This window comes from Eumetopias jubatus, unplaced genomic scaffold, assembly GCF_037043125.1.
Source record: "Eumetopias jubatus isolate StellerSeaLion01/CBP00866 unplaced genomic scaffold, mEumJub1_p1.0 scaffold_15, whole genome shotgun sequence".
Taxonomy (NCBI): Eukaryota; Metazoa; Chordata; class Mammalia; order Carnivora; family Otariidae; genus Eumetopias; species Eumetopias jubatus.
Window position 1 is genome coordinate 67321398 of NW_028274821.1, and position 14702 is coordinate 67336099.

General features: G+C 37.8%; 1 protein-coding gene across 1 annotated transcript; it reads right to left on the bottom strand.

Annotated features, from left to right (window-relative positions):
* Nucleotides 1-1036: 1036 nt before the first annotated feature.
* Nucleotides 1037-1993, bottom strand: LOC114213540 (olfactory receptor 13C4). The gene has a single exon (XM_028108781.2). It carries the CDS (start codon nt 1991-1993, stop codon nt 1037-1039), a length of 957 nt encoding a protein of 318 aa, XP_027964582.2.
* Nucleotides 1994-14702: the final 12709 nt, after the last annotated feature.

Sequence of the window (14702 nt, forward strand, 5' to 3'; positions counted from 1 at the left end):
AGTTCTGATTATTTTCAGCCCTAAAATGGTCATCATCCTCCAGGCCTTTTCTAGACTAGTTTAATGGCTGAGTCTACGGCCCAGAGAAGAAAAGGTCAGCAATCCTTCGTTGATCAAGCCAGACATCAGCTCTCCTTTGCAGGCACCCCAAACCTCAAGAGGCTCTTTTGCAGCATCCCCTTTACTTGTCTTGGATTGGAACAGTTTTCCTACTCTTTCACAGGGACAATAGTGAAATGCCTCTCATGATTCACTGAGTTCTCCTCATGATGTAAAAGTCTCCCTTGATTCTATCTTTCCCTTTCTTGATGTTTTCTTTATATAGAAATGTGGGGAGAAGGTACAAGGAGGAGTGGTGATTGATATTATTAAGAAGACTTAAGGGAGGGATGGCTGACCCTAATAATTGTAGTTTGTTTGTTTGTTTTTAAAGAGGTGCTAGCTAGTGTCTTTTACGTTCAATTTGGAATCTTCAATTCCTATATTCTGAATCAACAGGAAAAGTCAAGCTCAACATCGTCTACAAAGAGAACCACTATGAACTTGGCACTATGCCCAGTGCTTTGTGCAACTTACTGAATCTTTATAATAACACCAGGAGCAGTGTTTAATTACTCCCTTTTTGCAAATAAGGAAACTGCAGTTTAGAAAGAATAAATAACTTCCTCAATATTAATTTAAGTAGTTTGTGATACAGCAGAATTTATACTCCTGCTTTTCTATTCCCAAAACTTACATGTGATTATTTTCTATTATGTTTTCACACAGGACACCAGAAACGCTCATTTCAGATATCACCATGGATGAGATTCTAATGGAATTCATTGTCTTTGTGAGATGTGAATCAGAACCTATTACAATCCGAGTTTATGGCAGACTATTGTTCTTGGTAATTATAGCTAAGCTGGGCCAGTGAAGGCAAAGAATAAAAATCTTTCTTTATAAACTTTGCTTTCCCCAAAGAAGGTCCTCAATGCTGGCCCAATGATGCCATTTGTATTCTTTATACACTAAAGACTCACATTTCTCTTTGGTTTTATTGCTTAATAGCTTTCCAATTCAGCAAATATTTCACAGCAGCTTTAACATCCTTATTTCTCAAGCTATAGATTATAGGATTTAGCATGGGGGTCACTACCCCATAAAATATGGAAATAAGCCCTTCCGTAGCTTGCAGAGTGTCATTCCCAAGGTGGTCTTGAGACTTGGGCTTAGCATACATGAAGAAGATGGTACCATAAAATATGATCACCACAGTCAAATGCGCTGAGCAGGTGGAAAAGGCTTTGCGTCTCCCTGCGGCTGAGTTCATTCTCAAGATGGTGTAGAGGATGAACACATAGGAGAAAAAAATGACCAGCAGTGGAAGAACCAGGAATGCCATATTTGACACTGCTAGGGTAACAATATTGAGGGATATGTCAGCACAAGCTAGCTTAAGGACAGCTAATATCTCACATAAGAAATGGTTAATAATATTATTCCCACAGAAAGGCAATCGCATGGCAAGAGATGTTTGCACAATTGAGTTGATTCCACCAGAGAGCCATGACACAGAAGCCATCAGTACATACACCACCTTGCTCATGATGACAGGGTATCTCAGAGGGCTACAGATGGCTACATAGCGATCAAAAGCCATCATGCCAAGGAGCAAACACTCTGTTGAGCCCATTGCAAAGCCAAAGAACATCTGTACTGCGCATCCAGAGAAGGAAATGTTCCTTTTCTTTGAAATTAAGCTCACCAAAGTTGAGGGAATAGAGGAGGTTGTATAGCAGATGTCCAGGAAAGAGAGGTTGCCCAGGAAGAAGTACATGGGGGTGTGAAGATGGGAATCAAAGATGCTTGCTATGATCAGAACACCGTTGCCAATTAGAATCCCTATATACATTACTAGAATTAGAGAAAAAAAAATGACCTCAAGTTTCGGGTAACCAGAGAGTCCCAGAAGAATGAATTCTCTCACAAATGTCTTGTTTATCCTATCCATATCCCAGCTTTCAGGATATCACAGGAAGACCTAACAAAATATTTTCACTGTCAAGCAACAAATGTAACAAATGCTTTGCATAAACATTATTCTGGGGTGAAATAGAGTGTTTTCTTTGAAGCTCTGTCATCTGCTTCTGTCATCTGTTGTTATCCTCAATGATGTTTATGCCTAGAATACAATACCAGGATATTGAGAGTTTCTATGCCCTGTGTCCAATGCGTGAATATCTATCTAGGATCAAAAGCAAGTTCAGAAGCAACCTTCCCTACTGCTGAAGACACTCTAAGTAGAGTCTTCTAAAAGCCCTAGAATATTTCAGACAACAAACCATTTCTTCATTTTAATCAGGTCCAGTGAGAGAGTGATGGGGAAGGCAAAAGAAAACTCAACAAGGACTGGAATTTTGATTCAGTGTTTAACAGAAATGTTCAAACGTGTAAAGCAAATTTTATTTGTATGCATATTTGCCTACCTCACATTCTTTTCAGTCAAATTGTGTGTTTTTACGGGGCAGACATTTGATCATATTAAACTGAATCATTACACAGCAACTTTAAAATCTGCTCAAAAGCAAAGTTAGTTGAACTCACAGTCATGGCCCACTCTTACTATTTTGCTTTTTCCTATAATAAGACCAGCATACAGACCAGCTGTGCAAGAATCTGATGGAGAATCTTTGAAGAACAATAATATCTCTTCATTTGTTTTATCCTCTGGCTTCAGAGTTATTTTTCATAATTTATTAAGTAAACCTGAGAAAACAGTAATAATGTTTAAATATATTTGTGTATACAGTGTAGCACTTTATACTTTATTTTAAAAAAACAAATCAATCTTCTCATTATCCTTATTTTCTTTTCAATTGTGAATGACAGGATGTGGCCAAAGTTATCCAGCCTGTAAGTAAAAAGTAGAGCTTGAAGCTCAGATCTTTGCCAATAAACTGCAGCTGTTGGGGCTACAACACAAGTCAGTACACCTTGTTTTCCCACTGACTAGCATCCAGAAATTTTGGCCTTGGTGGAATAAAACAGAAGCAACTATTCCAGTCTTCCAAAATTTTCATATGCACATAAATTACCTGGGGATCTTGTTAAAATGCAGATTCTCTTTTAGTAGGTCTGGGGCAAAGCCTGTGATTCTGCATTTCTTTTTCTTTTTTTTTACGATTTTATTTTGAAGTAATCTCTACACCCAATGTGGGGCTCAAACCTACAACACCGAGATCAAGAGTCACATACTCTACCGACTGAGCCAGCCAGGCATCCCTGTGAGTCTGCATTTCTAATAAGCTTCAAGTGTATGTCAAAGCAGTTGGCATGAGGCCATATTTTGAGTAGCAAGGCTTTAGTTTACTTATAGTGAGTTGGCAGACTATCCAGATGTTTGTGATCCAAATAGATTCCCTTTTCTTTTATTATATGGACTAGCTTAACAACCTAGAAAATAACCAGAAGCATACTTCTTTTGTGTTTTCCTGTAAACAAATTCCAGAGCCATATCTCACTGTTCAGTACAATTCAGAAAATAATACAATTGAAAGACAAATTTCATAAAAGAAATATGAATTTTTGCTGGACTACTATTAATATGTGTAGGATATTACGGATAGCCTAACTTGAGCTCATTTCTGTTCCGAGATGAGTAAGGATAGGACAAATATAACAAATGTCTATAATCCAAAAATCCACAATTTGGTAAGGGGAACAGTAAAACTACATATGGAACAATTAGATACAGACTATAAATACCTTGTGTGACCGGAGTGAACATTACAAGTGTTCACAGAAGGAGGAGGCTAATAAGAAATAAAGTCAAGGGAGAGGTCTAGAAGAATTTCGGACAGGCTGGATCTGTAAACATTGAAAAGTTGAGGCAGGTTTGGAAGACAAGAGGGGGAAGGAGTATTCCAGAAGGGAGAAGAGGTTGAGCAAAGTTTAGTAGTAAGCATATTGGCAGTACCTCCTTTTCAGACAAGGCAGATTCTGTGGAGGAATGATGGGAAGCACATTTGAAAGGATAAATGAAGCAAGCACATAGAAAGGTCCAAAAGTGAGGCGGAGAAATTGGCACTTCTTTTTGGGTGAAGGGGCCCATCATTAGAAGCACCAAGCACAAGGTGAGTGTTTAGACCTGATGATTTTAGCTACCCTCCAAACTTTACATCATACAGTTTGATTTTATCAGGTTTTTGAGCAGATATGCGATATGAGGAATTAAAATGTTTGGTTGAGTGGTCAACTATTGATTTTGGTTCAGGTCATGATCTCGAGGCTTGAGCTGGTCTCTGCAGTGAGTGGGGTCTGCTTAAGGATTCTCTCCCTCTCCCTCTGCCCCTCCCCTTGTTCATGCATTCTCTCCCTCTTTCTCTCTCTAAAAATAAATCAATCACTCTTTAAAAAAATCTGTACAGAAAACGTGTCAACAACAGAAAATGGCCAGCAAGAAAATGGCCAGTATCTGTGGATATACTGAAGTCACAGAAGCAAAACTTGACTGAATGCAGTTAACAGTATACAAAGAAAATGGGTCAGTCTTGAGGATTTAGTACTTCTTTTCATAGAGGAAGGTTCAGGACTATGGAATTAAATCATATGTCTGGAATATGCTATTTCTCTGAAACGATTCTACACTCACTGTACACTACTTCTTAGGATAAATCAAAGTTCTCCCAAAGTGGGGCTCAGAAACCAGTCAAGGAGTACTTTCGATAAGTGACAAGGGCAGTCTCATTGGCCCAGGCATGAATACAAAAGAAAGAAGATAGTAATACACTGATTTACCAGGAAATGTGGTGATGTTCCAGATCCAGCCTGTTTGGCATCCAGGCCTGGGAGAGCCTATTGGCTTCTCTTCCCCCCCCCCAAAAAAAGTAGTGACAATATATCTTAAACCACTTCTGCTACATGCTTTAAGCCTTCCCCTCCTGGACATAAATTCCCTCACCAATTCAAATCCACCTCGAGCCAGACCTGTCTTGCTGCCTTTATTCTTCTCCCAGAAATCTAAATTGGTTATTTTGTATATTGTTAAAATAACAAGAGACATAAGGAAGAAACTTGTCTGTCTTGCTCACCACTACTCAAGGATGGCCTAACAAAGGGGCTGCACATTATGAATGGGTTTTGACTAAATAGATAAAGGTTTATTTTCTACACTCTTAAGAAATTTCTCTGTAGAGTATTTGTGGATTCATATTCAAGAGCATTTTAACATGCCCAAATTGTTCATTTGCAGCAGGATCTAAGTTTCAAAAAAATATTCTTTAAGTCAGCACTAGATGCCATCTTATATAGAAATTTACCAATTTATGTAGTGAAAGTGCAGCAGGATTGCCTAATACTCACTTGAATGGATATAGCATGGGATTATCCTGGTTAAAAAGTGCTTGGAACTTACAACCAAAAGCTCTAGGTTTGAGGTTCTTTTCTTCTTCTTCTTTTTTTTTTTTAAGATTTTATTTATTTGTTAGAGAGAGAGAGTGTGGGCGAGAAAGAGAGTAAGCAAGGGCACAAGCAGAGGGAGCTGCAGACAGAGGGAGAAGCAGGCTCCCTGCTGAGCAACGAGCCCGATGCGGGACTCGATCCCAGGGCACCGGGATCATGACCTGAGCCGAAGGCAGACACTCAACCGACTGAGCCACCCAGGCATCCCGAGGTTCTTTTCTTCTAATACATAGTCTCAGTTTTCTCATTTGTGAAAATCTCACAGGCCTGTTTTCAGAAAAACTTCAGTGGCATATGGAAACTGCTTTATGGATTAACAGGTATTATACAAATAACAATAATAATAAATCATAGCTAATCCATAATAATAAATTAGTAGCTGTATGGCCTCATGCTGTTCACATTTAAATCTACATTTGATAATAGCTTTAACTATAGGTTGCCTGGGTGGCTCAATTGGTTAAGCGTCTGCCTTCAGCTAAGGTCATGATCCTGGGGTCCTGGGATTGAGCCCCACATCCCTCTCTCTGCTCACCAGGGAGTCGGGGAGTCTGCCTCTCCCTCTCCATCTGCCTCTCCCCCAGCTCATGTTCTCTCTCTCTGAAATGAATAAATAAAATATTTTTTAAAAATAATAGCTTTAACTATAAAAAGTACAGTGTCATGGTATTCAAGACTCACCTGTATAATGATAAATTATTTCTACCTCCTAGAAGATCCAGTTACTTTCTTCTTAGCATTCATGTCAGCATTCTGAATTAAGGTCAGGTTCAACAAACAATGTCAGATTCCACAGATGTGGAAGAGTAAATATTTGTTAGGCAACATTTGTTTTAATTGTTCCCCAATTCCCAAAACAATTTAAAGTTGGAATGAGAGATCTGTAGAATGGAGGAACTTCTGGTGCGTTAGGGACAGTGTCCCACAGACCCAATTAAGAATGGTGCTGGGAATAAATTGTGCTTGAACCACAGCTCAAAAATGAAATAACATTCTCCTACCCATGTAATTCTTGGAAACAGGGGCAAAGATTCACAAAACTAACTTTATGAAATGTGAGAGCTTTTTAGTTTAAAATAGCAAAGTTAAATCAAAGTAAGATCTTAAGTCAAGTGATAATTACTAAAATGGAATGCTAGAATTGAAAAATGATCTAGATACTATGAAATACATGAAGCAGATATTTGCTATGAATTAAATGTATTGTCATTATTTGGGGGGGATGAAAAAAATACATACAAGCAATAAAATTAATAAATTTTTAGGACAAAAGTGAAGTCATATGTTTAAGGCCAAAAAAAAGTTTTTAAAAGTCCAGAACAGATAGCTTGGAGCATGAATTCAGATAAGTGGATAGCACATTATTGATTCAAAGTCTTTCAGAAAGCCTATTGAGCTATATTATAGATGTTAACACTTAGATTCGGACTGTGATTTTCCAATAGATGTTACATTTCACTGTAAAGTATCTAGATTCTAGAGGGCCATTTTGAGAAGGCAGACCCATGCCCAAATAAGAAACTCAAAGACCATGGACTGTGGTCCCAACTACTGACTCGGAAACAGCCCTGTCACCTTGTAAATTTGGCTACAGCCCTATTTGGCCTTGATCCTGTCACCGAACCAATTCAAAAGCACATTAAAAGGATCATACACAATGATCAAGTAGGATTTATCCCTCGGATACACAGATATGTCAATATATGCACATCAATGAATGTGAAACACCACTTTAACACAATGAAGATTTAAAACCATATGATCGAGAGGAGCAGCAAGGTGGCACAGGAGTAGGAGACCTAAATTTCATCTGGTGCCAGGAATTCAGCTAGATAGGGATCAAACCATCTGAACACCTACGAACTCAACAGGACATCAAAGAAAAGAATAGCAGCAAATCTCTGAAGAGAAAAGCAACCACTTTCTGAAAGGTCCCCTCTGATTTGTTCAGTATATATTTTTCTGGGATCATTGTTACCCTGTTAGCATTTTGTTCTCTCATTCATCTATTCTCCTCTGGGCAAAATGACAAGATGGAAAAAATCACCTCAAAAAAAAAGAACACGAGGCAGTACCAACTGCCAGGGACCTAATCAATACAGACATTAGTAAGATATAGGAACTAGAGTTCAGAATGACAATTTTAAAGATACTAGCGGGGCTTGAAAAAAGCATGGAAGATATTAGAGAAACCTTTCTGGAGAAATAAAAGACTTAAATCTAACAAAGTCGAAATCAAAAAGGCTATTAATGAGGTGCAATCAAAAACAGAGGCTCCAACTCCTAGGATAAATGAGGCAGAAGAGAGAATCAGTGATGTAGAAGACCAAATGATGGAAAATAAGGAAGCTGAGAAAAAGAGAGATAAACAACTACTGGATCACGAGGGCAGAATTCGAAAGATAAGTGATACCATTAGACAAAACAATATTAGAATAATTGGGATCCCAGAAGAAGAAGAAAGAGAGAGAGGGGCAGAAGGTATATTGGAGCAAATTAGAGTAGAGAACTTCCCTAATCTGGGGAAGGAAACAGGCATCAAAATCCAGGAGGCACAGAGAACCCCTCTCAAAATCAATAAAAATAGGTCAACACCCCGACATCTAATAGTAAAACTTACGAGTGTCAGAGACAAAGAGAAAATCCTGAAAGCAGCTCGGGAGAAGAGATCTGTAACCTACAATGGTAGAAACATGAGATTGGCAACAGACCTATCCACAGAGACCTGGCAGGCCAGAAAGGACTGGCATGATATCTTTAGAGCACTAAATGAGAAAAATATGCAGCCAAGAATACTATATCCAGCTAGGCTGTCATTGAAAATAGAAGGAGATAAAAAGCTTCCAGGACAAACAAAAACTAAAGGAATTTGCAAACATGAAACCAGCCCTACAAGAAATATTGAAAGGGGTCCTCTAAGCAAAGAAAGAGCCTAAAAGTAACATGGGACAGAAAGGAACACAAACAATATAGAGTAACAGTCACCTTACAGGCAATACAATGGCACTAAATTCATGTCTATCAATAGTTACCCTGTATGTAAATGGGCTAAATTCCCCAATCAAAAGACAAAGGCTATCAGATTGGATAAAAAAACAAGACCCATCAATATGCTGTCTGCAAGAGAAAAATTTTAGACCCAAAGACACCTCCAGATTGAAAGTGAGGGGGTGGAAAACCATTTACGATGCTAATGGACACCAAAAGAAAGCTAGGGTGTCAATCCTTATATCAGACAAGTTAGATTTTAAACCAAAGACTGTAATAAGAGATAAGGAAGGATACTATATCCTATTTAAAGGGACTATCCAACAAGAAGATCTAACAATTGTAAATATCTATGCCCCTAACATGGGAGCAGCCAATTATATAAGCCAATTAATAACAAAAGCAAAGAAACACATTGACAACAATACAATAATAGTGGGGGACTTTAACACCCCCCCTGACTAAAATGGACCGATCATCTAAGCAAAAGATCAACAAGGAAATAAAGACTTTAAATGAAACACTGGGCCAAATGGATTTCACAGATATATTCAGAACATTCCATCCCAAAGCAACAGAATACACATTCTTCTCTAGAGCCCATGGAACATTCTCCAGAATAGATCACTTCCTAGGTCACAAATCAGGTCTCAACCGGTACCAAAAGATTGGGATCATTCCCTGCATATTTTCGGACCACAGTGCTTTGAAACTAGAACTCAATCACAAGAGGAAAGTCGGAAAGAACTCAAATACATGGAGGCTAAAGAGCATTCTACTAAAGAATGAATGGTTCAACCAGGAAATTAAAGAAGAATTAAAAAAATTCATGGAAACCAGTGAAAATGAAAACACAACTGTTCAAAATCTTTGTGATGCAGCAAAGGCAGTCCTAAGAGGAAAGTATATAGCAATACAAGCCTTTCTCAAGAAACAAGAAAGGTCTCTATATACAACCTAACCCTACACCTAAAGGAGCTGAAGAAAAGCAAATAAAGCCTAAACCCAGCAGGAGAAGAGAAATAATAAAGATCAGAGCAGAAATCAATGAAATAGAAACCAAAAGAACACTAGAACAGATCAACGAAACTAGGAGCTGGATTTTTGAAAGAATTAACAAGATTGATAAACCCCTGGCCAGACTTATCAAAAAGAAAAATGACCCAAATCAACAAAATCATGAACGAAAGAGGAGAGATCACAACCAACACCAAAGAAATACAAACAATTATAAGAACATAATATGAGCAACTCTATGCCAGCAAATTAGATAACCTGGAAGAAATGGATGCATTCCTAAAGATGTATCAAGTACCAAAACTGAACCAGGAAGAAATAGAAAACCTGAACAGACCTATAACCACCAAAGAAATTGAAGCAGTCATCAAAAATCTCCCAACAAACAAAAGCCCAGGGCCAGATGGCTTCCCAGGGGAATTCTACCAAACATTTAAAGAAGAATTAATACCTATTCTCCTGAAACTGTTCCAAAAAATAGAAATGCAAGGAAAACTTCCAAATTCGTTTTATGAGGCCATCGTTACCTTGATCCCCAAACCAGATAAAGACCACATCAAAAAGAATTACAGACCAATATCCCTGATGAATATGGATGCAAAAATTGTCACTAAAATACTAGCCAATAGGATCCAACACTACATTAAAAGGATTATTCACCACGACCAAGAGGGATTTATCCCTGGGCTGCAAGGTTTGTTCAACATCTGCAAATCAATCAGTGTGATACAATACATTAATAAAAGAAAAAACAAGAACCATGTGATCCTCTCAATAGATGCAGAAAAAGCATTTGACAAAGTACAGCATCCTTTCTTGATCAAAATTCTTCAGAGTATAGGGATAGAGGGTACATACCTCAATATCATAAAAGCCATCTATGAAAAACCCACAGTGAATATCATTCTCAATGGGGGAAAACTGAGAGCTTTTCCCCTGAGGTCAGGAACACAGCAAGGATGTCCACTATCACCACTGCTACTCAACATAGTACTAGAAGTCCTAGCCACAGCAATCAGACAACACAAAGAAATCAAAAGCATCCAAATCATCAAAGAAGAAGTCAAACTCTCATTCTTTGCAGATGATATGATGCTTTATGTGGAAAACCCAAAAGACTCCACCCCAAAACTGCTAGAACTCATACAGGAATTCAGTAAAGTGGCAGGATATAAAATCAATGCACAGAAATCAGTGGCATTCCTATACACCAACAACAACACAGAAGAAAGAGAAATTAAGGAGTAGATCCCATTTTCATTTGCACCCAAAACTATAAGATACCTAGGAATAAATCTAACCAAAGAGGCAAAGAATCTGTACTCAGAAAACTATAAAATACTCATGAAACAAATTGAGGAAGACACAAAGAAATGGAAAAACGTTCCATGCTCATGGATTGGAAGAACAAACATTGTGAAGGTGTCAATGCTACCTAGAGCAATCTACACATTCAAAGCAATCCCTATCAAAATACCATCCAATTTTTCCAAAGAAATGGAATAAATAATCCTAAAATTTGTATGGAACCAGAAAAGATGCTGAATAGCCAGAGGAATGTTGAAAAAGAAAAGCAAAGCTGGTGGCATCATAATTCCGGACTTCCAGCTCTATTACAAAGCTGTCATCATCAAGACAGCATGGTACTGGCACAAAAACAGACACATAGATCAATGAAACAGACTAGAGAGCCCAGAAACAGACCCTCAACTCTATGGTCAACTAATCTTTGACAAAGCAGGAAAGAATATCCAATGGAAAAAAGACAGTCTCTTCAACAAATGGTGTTGGGAAAATTGGACAGCCACATGCAAAAGAATGACACTGGACCATTTCCTTACACCACACACAAAAATAGACTCGTTGGGAAAATTGGACAGCCACATGCAGAAGAATGACACTGGACCATTTCCTTACACCACACACAAAAATAGACTCCAAATGGTTGAAAGACCTAAATGTGAGGTAGCAGTCCATCAACACCCTAAAAGAGAACACAGGCAGCAACCTCTTTGACTTCAGCCGCAACAATTTCTTCCTAGAAACATCACCAAAGGCAAGGGAGGCAAGGGCAAAAAGGAACTATTGGACTTCATCAAGATAAAAAGCTTTTGCACAGTGAAAGAAACAGTCCACAAAACCAAAAGACAACCGACAGAATGGGAGAGATATTTGCAAATGACATATCAGATAAAGGGCTAGTATCCAAAGTCTATAAAGAACTTATTAAACTCAACACCCAAATCAAAAAATATCCAAAAAATCCAAACCAAAACTCATGAGATACCAACTCATACCAGTCAGAATGGCTAAAATTAACAAGTCAGAAAACGACAGATGTTGACAGGGATGCAGAGAAAGGGGAACCCTCCTACACTGTTGGTGGGAATGCAAGCTGGTGCAGCCACTCTGGAAAACAGTATGGAGGTTCCTCAAAAAGTTGAAAATAGAGCTACCTTATGATCCAGCAATTGCACTACTGGGTATTTACCCCAAAGATACAAATGTAGGGATCTGAAGGGGTACGTGCACCCCAATGTTTATAGCAGCAATGTCCACAATAGCCAAATTGTGGAAAGAGCCAAGACGTCCATTGACAGATTAATGGATAAAGAAGATGTGGTGTGTATATATATATATACATACATATATATGTGTGTATATGTATATATATGTAATATTCCATGGTATGTGTGTGTGTGTATATATATATATATATATGTATATATACCATGGAATATTATGGTATTGGGTGCAAATGAAAATGGGATCAACTCCTTAATTTCTCTTTCTTCTGTGTTGTTGTTGGTGTATAGGAATGCCACTGATTTCTGTGCATTGATTTTATATCCTGCCACTTTACTGAATTCCTGTATGAGTTCTAGCAGTTTTGGGGTGGAGTCTTTTGGGTTTTCCACATAAAGCATCATATCATCTGCAAAGAGCAAGAGTTTGACTTCTTCTTTGCTGATTTGGATGCCTTTGATTATATATATATATATATATATATATATATATATATATATACACACACACACAAAGGAATATTATGCAGCCATCAAAAGGAATGAAATCTTGCCATTTCATTTGCAATGACATGGATTGAACTGGAGGCTGTTATGCTGAGCGAAATATGTCAATCAGAGAAAGACATGTATCATATGACCTCACTGATATAAGGAATTCTTAATCTCAGGAAACAAACTGAGGGTTGCTTGAGTGCTGGAAGGTGGGAGGGATGGGGTGGCAGGGTGATAGACATTGGGGAGGGTATGTGCTATGGTGAGCACTGTGAATTGTGCAAGACTGTTGAATCACAGACCTGTACCTCTGAAACAAATAATACATTATATGTAAAAAAAAAAAAAAAGAAGATAGCAGGAAGGAAGAATGAAGGGGGGAAATCAGATGGGGCGATGAACCATGAGAGACTCTGGACTCTGAGAAACAAACTGAGGGTTCTAGAGGGTAGGGGTTGGTGGGGGATGGGTTAGCCTGGTGATGGGTATTACAGAGGGCACGTACTGAATGGAGTACTGGGTGTTACACGCAAACAATGAGTCATGGAACACTACATCAAAAACTAATGATGTAATGTATGGTGATTAACATAACATAATAAAATTAAATTTAAAAAAAACATGATCAACTCAATAGGTGCAGAAAAAGCATTTAACAAAATTCAATACCCTTTCATGATAAAAACTCTCAACAAATTAGGTATAAAAAGAATGTATCTCAACATTATAATGGCTATAATATGACAAGCCCACAGTTAACATTATACTTAACAGTAGAAAGCAAAAAGATTTTCCTCAAGATTAGGAACAAGACAAGAGTATCCTTTCTTGCCTCCTGTATTCAACATAGTATTGGAAGTCCTACCCAGAACAATTAGGCATGAAAAGAAATGAAAGGCATCCATTGGAAAGGAAGAAGTTAAATTATCCCTGTTTGCAGATGACATGATCTTATATCCAAAAATCCTAAAAACACCACCAAAGAAACTGTTAGAACTAATCAACTAATTCAGGAAAGTTACAGAATACTATTTAACAAAATGAAAGATCTGTACACTGGAAACAATGACATTGGTGAAAAAATTCAAAAAGACACAAATAAATGAAAAGATATCCTGTGTCCATGGGTTAAAATGTCCATACTACCCAAAGCAATCTATAGATTCAATGCAATGTCTATAGAAATTCCGATTTTTTTTCATAGCAATAGGAAAAACAATCCAAAATTCATAGGAACCCCAAAGGGCTCTAAATAGCCAAAGCAATCTTCAGAAAGAAAAACAAAACTAGAGGTACCACACTCCCTGATTTCAAACAATATTATAAAGCTTTAGCAATCAAAACAGTATTGTAATAGCATAAAAACAGAAACATAGACAATGGAACAGAATAAGTAGCTCAGAAATAAACCCAGGTATATATATAGTCAACTAATTTTTGACAAGAGTAACAAGAATACTCAATGCGGAAAGGATAGTCTCTTTAATAAATGTGGTGTTGGGGAAATTGGATAACTACATGCAAAAAATGAGTTGACTCATATACACTATACATAAAAATTAATTTGAAATGGATTAAAGGCCTATCTATATCTGAAACCATAAAACTCCTAAAACTCAGGGAAAAGAGCTACTTAACATTGATCTTTGCAATGATTTTTTTGTATATGACACAGAAGCACAAGCAACAAAAGCAAATAAATAAGTGGGTTTATATCAAATTAAAAAACTTCTGCATAGCAAAGGAATCCATCAACAAAGTGAAAAGGCAGTATATGGAAAGACAGAAAATATTTGCAAACCATATATCTGACAAGGGGTTAATATTCAAAACCCATACGAAAAAACTCATACAGGGCACCTGGGTGGCTCAGTCGTTAAGCGTCTGCCTTCAGCTCGGATCATGATCCAGGGTCCTGGGATAGAGCCTCACATCAGGCTCCCTGCTCAGCGGGGAGACTGCTTCTCCCTCTCACATTCCCCCTGCTTGTGTTCCTTCTCTTGCTGTGTCTCTCTGTCAAATAAATAAATAAAATCTTTAAAAAAAAAAAAAAGAAAAATTCATACAACTCTATAACAAAAAAAGGGGTGGGGGCAAAGGAACGGAATAGACATTAGTCCAAGGAAGACATTAAAATGGCCAACAGGTACAGGAAAGGTGCTCATATGATCGGGGAAATGCAAATCAAAACCACAATGAGATAGCTCCTCATATCTGTTAGGATGGCTATTATCA